We start from the raw sequence: 17,004 nt of genomic DNA on the forward strand, positions 1-17,004 counted from the left end.
CACACTGTTTACGTGGCTTCTTGGCCGAGGTCTGAGGGACAACACCAGATATGAAGTCAGAGTCCAGGGAGAAAAAAAGCACCAGTCAATATCGCACAGAAGGAACCTTCCTGGTGTTACCTGACGGCACGACCACCGAGCTGCGACACCACTACAAAGGCTCCTCTGTGCTCGTACCACCTGGCTTGGTAGCCTCGTACCCGCCTACCAAGCCAAAGACTTAGGTCCAATGATGAAACAGGGCGTAACGGCTGCTGATTGGACCGACACGCAAATACCACATTTTCAAAATTCCCCGTTGTCAATTAAAAACATAGTTATGGGCTGCACTTTGGACACACCTGCTGTAAGATACGAGGAGCGAGCAGCTACACAACAGCTAAGCTAAAACAGCACTTTTAAGCATATCAAATAATTATAGTTGCTTAATACGTACACAAAGTCTCCAAAACAAAAGTCTGATAGCAAGTATCCAGTAACAAACATGTCCGCATCATTCAACGTTGTGAGCCATGAGCTTGACTTCATGAATTATTGTGGCCACCAGGTGTTGGGAAAGATCAAATAAAACAATTGCAAAAGCATCCGTCATAAGGTTAGTGTTTTTTATATATTTGTGTCAATATGTAGAAGCATCCTCAGCCTTCCCGGGAAGGTCTATTCAGTCGAACCTCAGATTTAGGAGGAACAGTGTGGTTTTCATCCTGGCCGTGGAACTGTGGACCAGGTCTATACTCTGGGCAGGGTTCTTGAGGGTGCATGGGAGTTTGCCCAACCAGTCTACATGTGTTTTGTGGACTTGGAGAAGGCATTCGACCGTGTCCCTCGGGAAGTCCTGTGGGGAGTGCTCAGAGAGTATGGGGTATCGGACTGTCTGATTGTGGCGGTCCGCTCCCTGTATGATCAGTGTCAGAACTTGGTCCGCATTGCCGGCAGTAAGTCGGACACGTTTCTAGTGAGGGTTGGACTCCACCAAAGCGCTTATTTTGTTCATAACTTTTATGGACAGAATTTCTAGGCGCAGTCAAGGCGTTGAGGGGATCCGGTTTGGTGGCTGCAGGATTAGGTCTCTTCATCTGGCCAGGAACTTTAGCTCTAACTGGATCGGTTTGCAACAGAGTGTGAAGCGACTGGGATGAGAATCAGAACCTCCAAGTCCGAGTTCAAGGTTCTCGTACAGAAAAGGGTGGGGTGTCATCTCCGGGTTGGGGAGGAGACCCTGCCCCAAGTGGAGGAGTTCAAGTACCTTGGAGTCTTGTTCACAAGCGAGGGAAGAGTGGATCGTGAGATCGACAGGCGGATCGGTGCGGCGTCTGCAGTAATGCGGACGTTGTATGGATCCGTTGTGGTGAAGAAGGAGCTGAGCCGGAAGGCAAAGCTCTCAGTTTACTGGTCAATCTACGTTCCCATCCTCACCTATGGTCATGAGCGTTGGGTTATGACCGAAAGGATAAGATCACGGGTACAAGCAGCCGAAGCGGTCTGTTTATTTCAAGTGTTCGTTTTCCCTTATTAGCTCTTGTGTTATTTATTTAAACCCATATTTGTTCCCACTACCGCACCTTTAGTTGGAGTCTTTAATCTCGTTATATGCAAATATAATGACAATTAAGTCTATTCTATTCTATTCTAAATGAGTTTCCTCCGCCGTGTGGCGGGGCTTTCCCTTAGAGATAGGCTGAGAAGCTCTGTCATCCGGGAGGAACTCAAAGTAAAGCCGCTGTTCCTCCACATCGAGAACAGCCAGATAAGGTGGTTCAGGCATCTGGTCAGGATGCCACCCGAACGCCTCCCTAGGGAGGTGTTTAGGGCACGTCCGACCGGTAGGAGGCAACGGGGAATAGACTATGTCTCCTGGCTGGCCTGGGAACGCCTTGGGATCCCCCGGGAAGAGCTGGACGAAGTGGCTGGGGAGAGGAAAGTCTGGGGTTCCCTGCTTAGGCTGCTGCCCCCGCGACCCGACCTCAGATAAGCAGAAGAAGAGGGATGGAAGGCTGGATGTGTAACACAACTTGATGTTTCTTGAAAACAGCGTCCAGTAGTTGATGTTGTTGCTCCTTCTCCTCTTTTGTTGGACAAAATTCCTCCTTGTACTCTGCTATCGTTTTTTTTTCTAACATCACAAATATTTCTTCAACGGCAGCAGTTAGTCGCTGAGTCAGCAACACTCACATCATTTGTAATGTAGACATGTTCACACAATAAAAACACTTTACACTTACATTGGATCTCTGCTTTGATGTGTCGATCACTTCCGCCTCTCTTTGTTAGCAGCTAACAAGCTAAGCTAACCAGCAGGCTAGGCTAGCACGTCAAAGTGCACTCAGACTAATGTATCCGCATACAAACATACATACGACGTTTACTCTGTTAAACGACACACATGTGCACATGTACGTTGTAATTAAGACCTAGAAACCATAATAACCAAAACAACGTATTCTCTGCCAGACGCCATCTTGTTTTGTTCTTCCTTCTGTGTGACGTCATCGAGGTGTTCTCAACCGCGGAACAAATGTTGGCCAAACACGCGTTTCACTGGGACAATAATGAGTGGTGCACACTTCCTTCAAACACGTGTTTCACTGGGACAATAGTGAGTGGTACACACTTCCTTCAAACGCGTGTTTCACTGGGACAATAGTGAGTGGTGCACACTTCCTTCAAACACGTGTTTCACTGGGACAATAGTGAGTGGTGCACACTTCCTTCAAACACGTGTTTCACTGGGACAATAGTGAGTGGTGCACACTTCCTTCAAACACGTGTTTCACTGGGACAATAGTGAGTGGTGCACACTTCCTTCAAACACGTGTTTCACTGGGACAATAGTGAGTGGTGCACACTTCCTTCGCCCGGCCACAGAAGACAAAAAAGAGTTGCTGGTGTAACAATAGGAAGAATATATTCCACTCCTCTCTTGTACACGCGGCTTATGAGGTAATATACATGATATATTTTCATATTATTTATCTTATTTACCTCATATGTTGTTCGAAGCTAACGTGCTAGCTTTAGCCCGCTAGCAGGCCTTTGTAGCAAATGCAAGCGTTTTTTTTTTGGAGGAGTGTATTTTATATGTTCTCTATGAGAATTATATTGACTTATTTAATACTTTAACTGTTTTTTTGTTGTATATTACAGTCACGCTTAACATCATTGAATATTTGTTACTAGAAAGAAACAAACGTCTTGTAATTTAAGTCTGGAATAAGTCACATGGTATAATAATAATAATAATACATTTTATTTGGTATAGCGCTTTTCAGTGTACTCAAAGATGCTTTACAGGATGAAAAAAAATATTATTGTTATTGTAATGACAGTGTAATATAATGTATTATTGCAGTGGTCTGCTTTATGTTGGTGTCAACTTTATTAGCAATAAATACAAATGATGTTTGCACGCACTTCTATTACCTTGATAACATCCATCCATCCATTTTCTACCACTTGTCCCTATTTGGTGTTGCGGGGGGGGGAGTTGGAGCCTATCTCAGCTGCATTGGGTGGACATATCATGGAAATTAAATCAACTGATGTTTGTTATTATGAATACACTATTTGCACAATTGTAAGCGAGTAATGCTTATTCAGTCGGACTAAAATAAATATTTAATTAAATAAATGTTAAATATTAAAAATAGCTTTAATATACTGCACACAAAATGAATTTGCATCAATATTTTGTATGTAGTCGAAACATGAGGTACCCAAATATTCTAAATATTTGTTTACATTTATGAATTTGTATATATATATATATATATATATATACATATATGTATATATTTATATATATACTCGCTGGCACTTGTTCCACGTGCTTCGCTGCACTTCTGTTTGTTTTCTGTTGGGTTAAAAATGTTGCTTTCGCAGAAGAAAGTTAAAGTAGCAATGATTGTCACACACACACTAGGTGTGGTGAAATGTGTCCTCTGCATTTGACCCATCCCCTTGATCACACCCTGGGAGGTGAGGGGAGCAGTGGGCAGCAGCAGTGCTGCGCCCGGGAATCATTTATGGTGATTTAACCCCCAATCACAACCATTGATGCTGAGTGCCAAGCAGGGAGGTAATGGAGAACAAGGAGAGGATATTGTGCGTAAAAGTAAAGCCAACCGACCACAGCTCTGTAGTCCTGGTCACCGTTGACGTGAGGTGGGACTATTTTGGAGGTGCACGTCAAGGTTGGCTGGTAGGTTGGTAGTGGGAGGAGCCAGTTGGCGTCACTTGATGCTGCAGCACAATGACACTTTTATACGTGCAGACTGACTTCATGCAGTCATGACGGTATTAAAACCCCAGCAGGAGGTTTTCTGTAAGTTGTTACTTTTTAATCAATAATTAATGTAAATGCAGAAAATAGGATCAATGACACAATTCATAATAATCAATAACTGATGATTATTCCATGTGTAGAAGAACATCATCAAAAAGTGGTGTCAGTCCACTTGGAAAATATTATATTTGATAGACTAAACAACATTTGACACATCTGAGCTGAAGTTTGTTTGTGTTGTCTTGCGGACGTCCAACAGATGAACGCTCGTCAAGAAGAACGTCCCCTTCAGCAGCAGGAGGATCCACAGCCCCCCCACATTAAAGAGGAAGAGGAGGAAGTGTGGATCAGTCAGGAGGGAGAGTGTCCTGTAGGGCAGGAGGAGGCTGATGTCAGCAAGTTTCCACTGACTGTTGTCTCTGTGAAGACTGAAGAGCATGAAGACAAACCACCTGAGTCCTCACAGCTTCATCACAGTCCAAGTAAGCACAACATCCACATATCATCTAATACAATGTTTGTGACACATGTTCATCCGGGGGACACATTTATCACTAAAGATGGAGATATGTTTGCTTTTTAACACCACCATTTAAATATGAATGCTCATCAATCATCAACAGTGTAATTGCTGGGGTGTAACCATGTGACCTAGAGGCCGTCCTCCTTACCTCACCTGGTCAAATGAAGGCAAACATTCAATATGGCTACTGTTTATTTACCTTAGCAGCACATATGTCAGCATATTTCAAAGGTTTAGTGATGAAGATAAGAGATGTATACCAAGTACCATTTTTTTTTTTTAGTACTGGTTCCTAAAGGTCTACTGAAAGCCACTACTAGCCACCACGCAGTCTGATAGTTTATATATCAATGATGAAATATTAACATTGCAACACATGCCAATACGGCCGCTTTAGTTTACTAAATTGCAATTATAAATTTCCCGGGAGTTTCGTCTTAAAAACGTTGTGTTACGATGACGTCTACGCAAGACGTCACAGGTTTTTAGGAAGTATGAGCGCTGCACACACACACACAGCTAAAAGTCGTCTGCTTTAACGGCATAATTACACAGTATTTTGGAGATCTGTGTTGCTGAATCTTTTGCAATTTGTTCAATTAATATTGCAGAAGTCAAAGTAGAAAGATGGAGTTGGGAAGCTTTAGCCTTTAGCCACACAAACACACGGTGATTCCTTGTTTAAAATTCCCGGAGGTGAAACTTTCCTATGGATCAGAGCGCGGTCACGAGAACATGAATCACGACAGAATGTCAACCAGCAGGTTTCGGTGAGATAATTGTGGTTAAAATGTCGCTTCTTACCGGAGAAAAGCTGAGCTTGTGCCGTCCATAAAGCTGCCGTCAACTCCTCTGAGACATTGGCGTCAAGACACCCGTAGGACACACCCCCGACTATCAGGTACTATTTAACTCACTAAAACAATAGCAACACAATAGAAAGATAAGGGATTTCCCAGAATTATCCTAGTAAATGTGTCTAAAAACATCTGAATCCGTCCCAATGCAATCGCGTTTTTTTTTTTTCTAGTCCGTCGCTTTCAATATCTTCAACCACAAATCTTTCATCCTCGCTCAAATTAAAGGGGAAATTGTCGTTTTCTCCTGTCCGAATAGCACTTTTTGTTGGAGGCTCTCATTAAAATCAATGTGAATATGTGAGGAGCCCCCACACTTGTGACGTCATTGTCTGCGACTTCCGGTAGAGTCAGGGCTTTTCTCTTAGCACCGAAAGTTGCAAACTTTATCGTGGATGTTCTCTACTAAATCCTTTCAGCAAAAATATGGCAATATCGCGAAATGATGAAGTATGACACATAGAATGGACCTGCTATCCCCGTTTAAATAAGAACATCTCATTTCAGTAGGCCTTTAATTATGTGGTCCATGAGGACCGTGAAGATTCTGGACTAACGACACAACTATTTGTATTTTTAATTCCAGCTGACTGAGGTAACTATGACACGTTGTCACATTGAGTTCAGCTGCCGCTGCTACACATTACAATCAGCTTTAAATAATGACAAATAAGGAAGCAACAAAAGTGTGATGTGTGTGTTATTGAGAAGAAGATGACATAACTGCATTTCACCTTGCACTGCACACATAGTTGACTTCTTTAAGACTTCAACCTCTTCTGCAAATAGGAATGCTATTTAAAATGCCTCTTTTCCACTTTTTTATTTCCACAAATGACATGTAGTACCGACAAGAGTACCGATAAATACTGGTATCGATAAGGAATATTGATTAGGGTATCATATCCATAAATCTATAAATGTACATCCCTACTGAAGATACAAGCCAGATATTGGTCTCAAGATGGCGGCGCCCTGCTCGGCTGCGGCTGCAGAGGCTCTTGGTAGTAATAGAACATTTTGGCAATTCTACCAGTAATTTCTGTGAATTTCATGGCTGGCTTCCAGCGTGGACACTCCGTAGTAACGTACGACCGCCAGACAATTTTGGATGTGGATGGATCGGGCAGTATTAGACCGAAAGATGCGTATACGTTGGACCTCCTCGCTATCCTGGGAATACTACGCCGGCTACATCCAGCGGCCTGTGAGGCAGCGGAGCCTAGTACCAGAGGGGACCGCAGACAGAGGAGACATAAGCGGTGGGATCAGAAACAGAAACGGAGATGCCGAGCGGGGCTAACAACAAAGCTAAAGGCTAATCCTCACAGAACGCCGCTTCCTTCCATCCTGCTCTCAAATGTCCGCTCACTGGAGAACAAACTGGACTACCTGAAGCTGGATTCATATGCAATACACTGCTGCTGGAATTGTAGGAATCAATAAAGTACTATCTATCTATCTATTTATCTATCTAGATGAGAGACTGCTGCGCCATATTTCTCACAGAAACGTGGCTGAAACCATTCGTCCCGGGCGAGGCAGTTAGCATCGAGGAGCTAACTATGTTTGGGTCGGATAGGAGCAGCACTCTCACTGGTAAATCCCGAGGCGGTGGTGTTTGTATATACATCAATAACAACTGGTGCAACAACGGGAAGAACGTCTCATGTCACTGCTCTCCCGATGTAGAAATATTAACTATAAAATGCAGGCCATTTTATTTACCTCGGGAATTCAGTGCTATGATCTTCACAACAGTGTACATTCCCCCCAGTGCTCACACCAAAGAAGCTTTGAATGCTTTGTGCTGCTCCATCAATGAACTGCAAACTACACATCCAGAGGAAGTTTTCATCGTTGCAGGGGATTTTAATCAAGCTTACATGAAAACAGTTTTCCCTCATTTCCATCAATATGTGAATTTTGCAACCAGGGGTGGAAGCAAGCTGGACTTGGTTTATAGTAATATTAAACAGGCGTATAAAGCTGCACCACGCCCCCACCTGGGCTCCTCAGACCATCTATATGTGATGCTAATTCCTGCATACAAGCCCTTGCTGATCAGAAAGCAAGCTACAGTGAAGCAGGTGAGGACCTGGCCAGAGGGAGCAATGGAAGCATTACAAGACTGCTTCGGAACCACAGACTGGGACATGTTCAAGGCAGCCGTCACCGATAATCATAACACATGTGTGGAGGAGTATGCAAAGTCTGTGTCCGCATACATTCAGAAGTGCATGGAGGATGTCAGTGTGATCAGATTAGGGGCGGCATGGCGTAGTGGGTAGAGCGGCCGTGCCAGAAACCGGGGGGTTGCAGGTTTGCTTCCCACCTATTAACATCCAAATCGCTGCCGTTGTGTCCTTGGGCAGGACACTTCACCCTTGCCCGTGGTGCCGCTCACACTGGTGAATGAATGATGAATGAATGATTGGTGGTGGTAGGAGGGGCCGTAGGCGCAAATTGGCAGCCACGCTTCCGTTGATCTACCCCAGGGCAGCTACAGATGTAGCTTACCACCACCAGGTGTGAATGAATGATGGCTTCCCACTTCTCTGTGAGCGCTTTGAGTATCTAACAATAGAAAAGCGCGATATAAATCGAATCCATTATTATTATTATTATTATTATTATTATCAAGAACATCCCCACACGGGCCGTAGAGAAACTCTGGATGGATGAACAGTGAGGTACTGCGTGCAATGCTGAAGGCTCGGAACAAGGCGTTTAAGTCTAGCGACATGGTAGCAGTAAAAACAGCCAGAGCTAACCTGAACCGTGCCATTAAGGTTGCAAAGGTGCTCACAGTCAGAAAGTGCAGGACTTCTTCCAGAACCCCACGAACACTCGACAAATGTGGCAGGGCATACAGGTCATCACGGACTATAAAGCTGCCCCCCGTCCCTGTGACAACAGTATCAGCTTCCTAAATGACCTAAACAACTACTTTGAAAGGTTTGAGGCACTTAACACCCCTCCGGCGAGAACATCCATCACTCCGGCGAGAAAAAACACCCCTCGCTCTGATGAGCAGCCGCTCAACTTGGACACAGCAGATGTCCTGAATACCCTGAGGAAAGTGAACCCCCGGACCTGATGACATCAAGGGCCAGGTGCTTCAGGGATGTGCAGACCAGTTGGCGGGGGTTCTCACAGACATCTTCAACATCTCGCAGGGAGGTGGTGAAACATCTGGTTGACTGGTGCAGAACCAACAACCTGGTCCTGAACGTCGACAAGACCAAGGAGGTCATCGTTGACTTCAGGAAGCACCAGTCCAGCCACACTTCACTCATCATCAACGGCACAGCGGTGGAGATGGTAAGCAGCACCAAGTTCCTGGGGGTGCAGATTACTGACAATATAACCTTGTCCCTACACACCGGAGATCTTGTAAAAAGAGCTCAGCAGCGCATGCACTTTTTGCGTCGGATGTAAAGAGCACAGCTCCCTCCCCCCATTCTCAGCACATTCTACAGAGGCACTATAGAGAGCCTGCTGACCAACAGCATCTCTGTCTGGACTGGAGCCTGCAATGGCTCAGACTGGAAGTCTCTCCAGAGAGTGGTGAGGACGACGGAAAAGATTATCAGGTACCTGAGGCAGAGCAACAGTCCCAGAGCATGATTGACCCCCCACCATGCTTAACAGTAGGAATGGTGTTCTTCTCTTTGTAAGCTTGATTTTTTTCTCCTCCAGACATAACGTTGATTCATAGGCCCAAAGAGTTCCACTTTTGTCTCATCACTCCATAGAACAGTTTCCCAAAACATTTGGGGTTTGTCCAGATGATTTTTTGGCATACTGGAGTCTATTTTTCTTGTGCCTGGTAGTCAGAAGTGGGGTGCGCCTGGGAGTTTTGGCATGGAGGCCTTCATCTCGTAGTGCGCGCCTTATTGTCTGGGACGAAACCTGCGTTCCCCCCTCTGCAATGTCCTGTTGTAGTTCCTCAGTTGTTACCCGGGGGTTTTTCATCACTGTACGCACACAGCATCCTCTTTCTACCACGCCCAGGTAGTGTTTCCACGGTGCCTTTAGCTTTAAACTTGCCAATTATGCTCCCAACTGTGTCTCTTGGAATGTGTAATGTCTTTGCTATTTTCTTATATCCATATCCTTTCTTATGAAGAGAAATGACCTCCTCTCTTGACTTCTTTGACCACTCCCTGGACTTCACCATGTTGCAAATACACCATTGACCATCTACAAGAAGCTGAGCGTCAGTCTTTTTCAATCACTTTAATTGTTGCTCGTTATGGTTCTAATCACATCTACAGGTGTGTTCAACACCTGATTGAAAAGACCTTATTCAAATTCTGTTCTTAAGAGTTATGATCTGCAAGGGGTTGAATAATTTTGTCAATGAGATATTAAGAAAAATGTCCTTTTTTGGTATTTTGTCAAATACAGTGTTACGATTTGAGTTGCATTTGTCAATTTGAAACATCTTTATTTGATATGACTATAAAAAAAATACGGAATAAATGTCCAACTTGCTAAAACACCAAAATTGTGTGGCGGTTTAATAATTTGGATCACAACTGTATATCTGCACCTTATTGTTTTTTTTATCCTGCACTACCAAGAGATAATTCAACAAAATTGCGTTCTTATTTGTACTGTAAAGTTCAACTTTGAATGACAATAAAAAGGAAGTCTAAGTCTAAATATCTTATAAAAAATAAAATCATTTTTTTATTTGGATTTAGTTACTTCTCCGCTGTCCATCAATGTCTCAACACCTTTGAGAGATGATTTAATCTAGTTCATTTCTACTAATTAGCTATGTTTTGTTGATATCAAACATCAGAATCAGACATACTTTATTAATCCCTGAGGGGAAATAAACATTTTCAGCACAATCCCATTCAAGGTCAGACAAACATTCCAGGGAGACAGAACAGGATCGCTGACGGGTCTGCCAACTTGCGGCGCCCCTTGCAAAAAAGGTGAGATACATACGTGTAAACAAGTGGGGGCAATGTGAGAAAAAATTAAAAATCGGTCTCAGCCTGGGCCCCTGGAGAGGGGGTCCAGACTGAGGCCAAGGGAAAAAAAACTACTTATAGCCCTAGCATACAACCCTCTTTCATGTGTGTAAGAGGGAAAAATCAAAGAAGACAAAGGACATTAAAAGAGCAGAGCTGATGCAACCAGCCACTTCTACATACATACATGAATAAAAAGTAAAAGAAACAAATACACTGTGGTGGCTTTTGCGGTGTCCCACGCCATTGTCTGTTGGGGTGAAGGGAGCATGGCCAGAGACGGGAGCAGACCCAACAAAGCAACCAAGAGAGCCGACTCCACCCTCGGCCGCCGACCAAGTCTCGGCCAGTGTCCAGTCCGCATGGATGAGTGAGGATACGTCCAAGGAGACCGAGGTGTCCGATACCTGCTCATTCAGCCAAGACACTGTGAAGCTTTTCCGTCCCGGCGCTCAGTGCTAGCTCCACAGTCCTGTCTCTTCATCTGCATCTCCTCCAGTCTCTCCAAACGGACTCTAGTGTGGCAGAGACCCAGCAGCTGGTCTCCATGGCCACAAGGCTCTCGGGAGGCAGATCCAGAAGTTCACAAAAAAGCACCGCAGAAGTCACGAAAGTACCACCCCTTGTCACACAGTCCCAAAGGGTCCGGACCAAAAGGCAAAAAAAAAAAAATATATATATATGTATATATATATATATATATATATATATATATATATATATATATATATATATATATATATATGTATATGTATATGTATATGTATATGTATATGCATATGTATATAAACACATGAAAATAAGAGGGAAACACTAAAGGATGACACAAGAGCACAGAGCTCCTGCCAACAGCAGCCACTACAGGGTCGCCATCTTGGGGGGGAAAAAAAAAATTGCAGCATACCAGCTACAACAACACAGAAATCGTAAAAGTTTCCTAAAGGAAAATGTTCATATTTAAATAAGTAGAGTAAATAAATCATAAACAGGATTTTACAGTTTAAATGCAAATGTTGATGCTCCTCTTAGACACTGTTCTTTGTTCTCTTTCGGGTGTACAAGCAGCTGTCTTGTTTGTATGTAAGTGTTTTACAGCTGTGTTTATTTTTTTCATGAGTTTTTGTATTGCTTCCCTGATGTACCGTATGGTTTTGACATCTTGAATGTCAACGTGGGGACTGATAAAATCCTCAGAGACATTATCAGAATATATGCAGGACAAAGTGTCATGTGACTGGGTAAATCTGGACTTTTCTTAAGCATTTGTTCGTCTAACTTGTGTATTGAAGAACATTTCCCTGAGCAGCAAGAGCGGACCTCAAGGATGGAGCAGAATCAGTCACAACCCCTTGTATTAAAAAGGAAATGGAGGTTCTGCAGTACCCCAAGATTAAAGAGGAAGAGGATTCAAAGCAACCCCACATTAAAGGGAAGGAGGAGCCAGATAGCTCTCACATTAAGGAGAAAAATGAATCACAGGCCTCCCTTACCTTACAGAGAAAGAGGAGTCACAGCTCTACTCACAATAAAGAGGAAGAGTAGGACTCACTGACTTTTTGCTGCGTCAACACAGAAAAAGGTTAAGTGAAATAACTTAGATGTTAACTATCGGTCAATAATGCTTGTCTTTCTCTCAGACAGACAGGGCTTTACTGTCCGTAACACACACACACGCACGCACACGCACGCACGCACACATCGCAAAATGAGCTAACGTTACGCTAAAAGCTAATCAGCCTTCACCTCAAGGACTGTGAGCGAGCTGAGCTACCGCCTATACCTCCAGATCGTCAACGGGCTCATAGTGATGTTACAAGTAGTTGACTGGGAGGTGTTTATTATGATATGGGGATCGTCCGCTGCATTATGCTCACCTGCTGAACACCTTTCTGCTAACATGCACCGTCTCTCCTCTGCCTGCCTCTGCCGTGAGCCCTGATTCCATGCACTCTGAATACGCACTGCTGATTGGCTCTTACCGCTTTGCCTGTAACCAATCAGATGGTTGTGTGGGTGGGACAATGCTGGGGGCTGCAGAGACATAGTGACAGAGACAGAGGCAGTACGAAGCGTACCAGCTTGTTAAGACTTTAGTTTAGCACAAAATGATAATATCAATACGTCTAATGAAGTCAAATACAAATAAGGCAACAAGAGAAGTATCCTACACTTCTCTTTTGTAAAGTAAATGTGAACATGCGATACGGGCATCTACATCGACTATATGATTTGCCTGAGAAGCCGGACAGGACAAAAAAACAAAAAATGTTTTGGTTTTTTTAAGACTTTAGTTTAGGCGGTGGGTAATGTGTTGATGTTGTTAAGGTGGCCTGGCAGTATAGCTCGGTTGGTAGAGCGGCCATGCCAGCAACTTGAGGGTTCCAGGTTCAATCCCAGCTTCTGCCATCTGAGCCATTGTGTCCTTGGGCAAGACACTTTACCCACCTGCTCCCAGTGCCACCCACATTGGTTTAAATGTACACTTTCACAAGATGTAGAACAGTAGTACCACATTTTAAACATACACACACATCTAAAGAATATAAAAATAAATATATTTGGTGGGCCAAACAAAATGACTCGGGGAAACAATGTTTGGTATGGGCCATATGACTTAAAATCTATATCTTAATAACAATATATGTCACGATATATCATTTGGTATATGATTGCTAATAAAAGAATTTCAAAATGGGTTACAAAAGCTCCTAATTTGGCAGCTGACATATGCAGTAACATATTGTGTCTTTTCTAATTGTATTAATTTGGCGAAACAATTATTATTAATGTACTTGTTTATTTACTGTTAATATCTGGTTGCTTTATTTGAGAAAATAATACTGGAAATGATGAAATATTTTACTGCATATTTCATCAACTAAATTAGGAGCCTGTGTAGCCTGTTTTAAAACGGTTCTATTAATAATTCTATAAGAAATAATATATGACAGAATCAATTTTAAACCATCAACCGTCTATCCATAGTATAAAGTCCTGTTGTGCTGGTTTGTTTTTCCTTCCTGTGAATAATGTTGTAAAGAGCAGCGTGTTTGTGTGTCACTGAGATTTCAAGACAGTTCATACGATAACTTGTTTTTCCTAAGTGCATGTAAAAGTACTGAATGCATTGTGTGACTGAGCACAGATGGATGTTTCTAAAACGTGTTTGTCTTCTTGTGGCCTGCAGACGTCTGTGAAGAACATCTTCTCCCTGAGCAACAGAAGTGGAGCTTCAGGATGGAGCCACAGCCCTCCCACATTAAAAAGGAAAAGAAACAGCCACTGATCCCCCATTTTAAAGCGGAAGAGGATGACCCACTGACCACTCACATCAAAGAGGAAGAGGAGGACTCATTGACCCCCAATTTTAAAAAGGAAGAGGAGAAGCCACTAATAACCCATTTTAAAGAGGAAGAGGGGGACCCACTGACACCCCATTTTAAAAAGGAAGCGGTGGATCCACTGAGCCCTCACATTAAAGAGGAAGAGGAGGAAGAGGGCATCAGTCAGCCTAAATGGTTGGAGGAGTTCCCAGTGACTGGTGTCCCTGTGAAGAGTGAAGATGATGAGGTGAAAGGTGAAAGTGAGGAGAGGGGAGGGGGGGAGCCTCCAAGCAGCAGCTCAACACAACACATGACAACAGAAGCTGATGGAGACCACTGTGGAGGATCACAAGCAGACAAGCTCTTAGCTCCACTATCAGATAGTGAGGACACAACGTCACACTCTCCTGACACTGATGATGAAGACTCTAAAGATGATAAGACATGTCACACTGACAACACTCACTTCACATCTTCTCACTCTCACAAAACTTTTAAATATCCTCGTAAATTGAAAAGACACATGAGAACACACACTGGAGAAAAACCTTTTTCATGTTCAAACTGCGGTAAACATTTTACTCAGAGGCCAGATTTAAAAGTACACATGAGAACACACACTGGAGAAAAACCTTTTTCATGTTCTATCTGTGGTAAAGATTTTACTCAGAGGCCACATTTGAAAGTACACATGAGAACACACACTGGAAAAAAACCTTTTTCATGTTCTATCTGTGGTAAAGATTTTACTCAGAGGCCACATTTGAAAGTACACATGAGAACACACACTGGAGAAAAACCTTTTTCATGTTCAATCTGCGGTAAAGATTTTACTCGAAGGGAAAATTTCAAAAAGCACATGAGAATACACACTGGAGAAAAACCTTTTTCCTGTTCAATCTGCAGTAAATATTTTGCGCAACGACACTATTTGAAAGAACACGTGAGAACACACAGTGGAGAAAAACCTTTTACATGTTCAGTATGTTGTAAAAGTTTTTTACAAAGTCAGCATTTGAAAAGACACATGAGAAGACACCCAGGAGAGAAAGTGTTGAGTTGCAGTGTGTGTGGTGAAAGATTGTCTTCTAAGTACCAGTGTAAGAAACACAAGTGTGCTGGTGAGAACAGCAGCAGCAAATGAAACTGCAGGATTTGAAATAAACTGTCAAGACTTTAACTTTGACCTTCTAAAAACATCAGCACATAGTTTCTAAGATTTATAGATGAGATATTTTAGATTATTACCTTTTTTCAGTCAAGTACTACACATGACAAGTGTTTTTTAAAGTTGTTCATGATTTATCCCCCTTTTTTAGAATTCCTCAAACATTATCAATTTCAGAAAACATGGGAACGTTTGGAATGTTTGGGAAAAGTTAATTATGTACATCATCCCACAGAGCTTTACTGTACATCCATCCATTTGTTCTACCACTTGTCTCTTTCATTTTATATGTATAGCATTTAATCACATACTTGTCCGCCAAAGGGTGTTGCGTTTTGGAGGAACTCCTTCTGTCAGAGTGCTGTTCACACTTCTTTCACTGCGGAAATCTACTCACAAAAACAATCCAAACAGTAGGAAACAAAAAACGATGGTGCGAAAAAGAGAAGACTAAATGTGCATTTTGGAAAAAATAACAAAAGCTACTTCTATACACAAATAAAGTCAACTTGGTTTGGAGTTACAAGACGTGCACACTACAAAACAACACCAAGATGGATGGCACTGGGAATGGCCAAGGTAGCAAAATACTCAAAGCATGTAATCAACTGGCGTGGAGTAGAATCGCCGAGTGCCATCCAGCTGTCAATGTGCTGTTTAAGTAGCACCAGGGTCAATCGGAGGCAGCTGTGCACTTCCCACAACTCCGCCCACAAAGGCAACACAGGAACTCTAGGAGGAAGGAGAAATGTAAGAACAAGGTCAACTGCACCAAAAGACGAAAACTGACTGTTGGAGCCAAATTTCCTTATTTGCGTATATTGTTTTTATTTTGTTTTCTCTGATTGATAGCTGGCTTCAGTTCATGCTGAATGTCCCTTTCTGCAGATTGCTCCGCCCACTTCCTGTTGAGAACCAGGAAGTGTTGACAGGGATGGGACTGTTGCTATGGTGCGGTTGCCATGGTAGCCTCCTTTAATTGTGTTCAGCTGGGAACACTGGGGGGTGATTGCATGGAGGACAAACAGTTTTGGAGCGTGTGGTGTGGTGTGTGGTCAGGTCTCACTGCTGTGACAATGTGCCATTCAAGCCAAGGTCAGCATACATAATGTTCTAGAACCTACTTTTCATTTCATTTTGATAGCTTGGAATAAAGGGATTGTCATATCCAAACACATTTCTACAGTACTGGACATTCAATCATCAAACTGGTCAACACAGTATCAGTATCAGTATCAGTATCAGCCCAAAGGTAAGTGCTGTACAATGACAATAAAATGCCTTGTAGCCGATTACACAAATGTGATCAATTCATCTTGATGCTGTCCTGCCACAGTGAATAGGTTTCCCTTTTTAAAAGGGCAAATTCCTCCCAGGGTCTTTTGTCCTAATGACTGTCTGGATAAAGTGAGGAGACTATAATATAGGAAAACAATTACCGTTGACCCGGTTCCGGGTCAACGTGAATGACTGCTCGCTGACTGCTCTTGTTGCAAAAAAAAAAAAGCTAAGTATCGTTCTATCTGTGTGATTTTAACTGTTTTGCAGCTTTATTTACAACTTATCGAACATATTTAATAGTTCAATTTAACTTGCAAATCACCCGATCTCTGTCTCACCACTTCGCCCTCAGCTAGCTAGCTGCTAAGCTAACGAGGCTAGCGGAGAAAGGCAGCGCCGGTCTGAAGGAAGCTTCTCCCCCGCCACCGTGACCACCACTTCCCGAAGACAGCTGGCACTCCACTCGGCGACGGAAAGTTTCTGTGAGTATGGCTTCCTGCGCTTCGTGCACTTTACTCATGGATAGGTTGGCTTTGCTAGAGAGCCGTGTCCGCCAGTTAGAGCAGTGTAATTTCGTAA

The 17,004-nt window shown here is 43.0% G+C and overlaps 3 protein-coding genes across 4 annotated transcripts in view; 2 read left to right on the plus strand and 1 right to left on the minus strand.

The window, feature by feature from the left end:
- Nucleotides 1–17,004, plus strand: part of LOC133546700 (gastrula zinc finger protein XlCGF57.1-like) — a 237,351-nt gene that overhangs the window by 162,594 nt on the left and 57,753 nt on the right. The gene's annotated exons all lie outside the window — the stretch shown is intronic.
- LOC133546703 (oocyte zinc finger protein XlCOF22-like) overlaps nucleotides 1–17,004 on the minus strand; it is a gene marked incomplete at its 3' end in the record, with an annotated part of 43,299 nt that overhangs the window by 3,287 nt on the left and 23,008 nt on the right. The gene's annotated exons all lie outside the window — the stretch shown is intronic.
- Nucleotides 2,811–16,321, plus strand: LOC133546707 (zinc finger protein 25-like). 2 transcript variants are annotated; one of them, XM_061892507.1, is made up of 3 exons: nucleotides 2,811–2,940; nucleotides 4,542–4,764; nucleotides 13,841–16,321. In XM_061892507.1, exons 2-3 carry the CDS (start codon nucleotides 4,542–4,544, stop codon nucleotides 15,118–15,120), a joined length of 1,503 nt encoding a protein of 500 aa, XP_061748491.1. In that variant the 5' UTR covers nucleotides 2,811–2,940; the 3' UTR covers nucleotides 15,121–16,321. The 2 variants fall into 2 exon arrangements, with proteins under 2 accessions (XP_061748491.1, XP_061748492.1); XM_061892508.1 differs by lacking the exon at nucleotides 13,841–16,321 and adding an exon at nucleotides 9,795–10,044.

Source organism: Nerophis ophidion, unplaced genomic scaffold (genome assembly GCF_033978795.1).
Source record: "Nerophis ophidion isolate RoL-2023_Sa unplaced genomic scaffold, RoL_Noph_v1.0 HiC_scaffold_38, whole genome shotgun sequence".
NCBI lineage: Eukaryota > Metazoa > Chordata > Actinopteri > Syngnathiformes > Syngnathidae > Nerophis > Nerophis ophidion.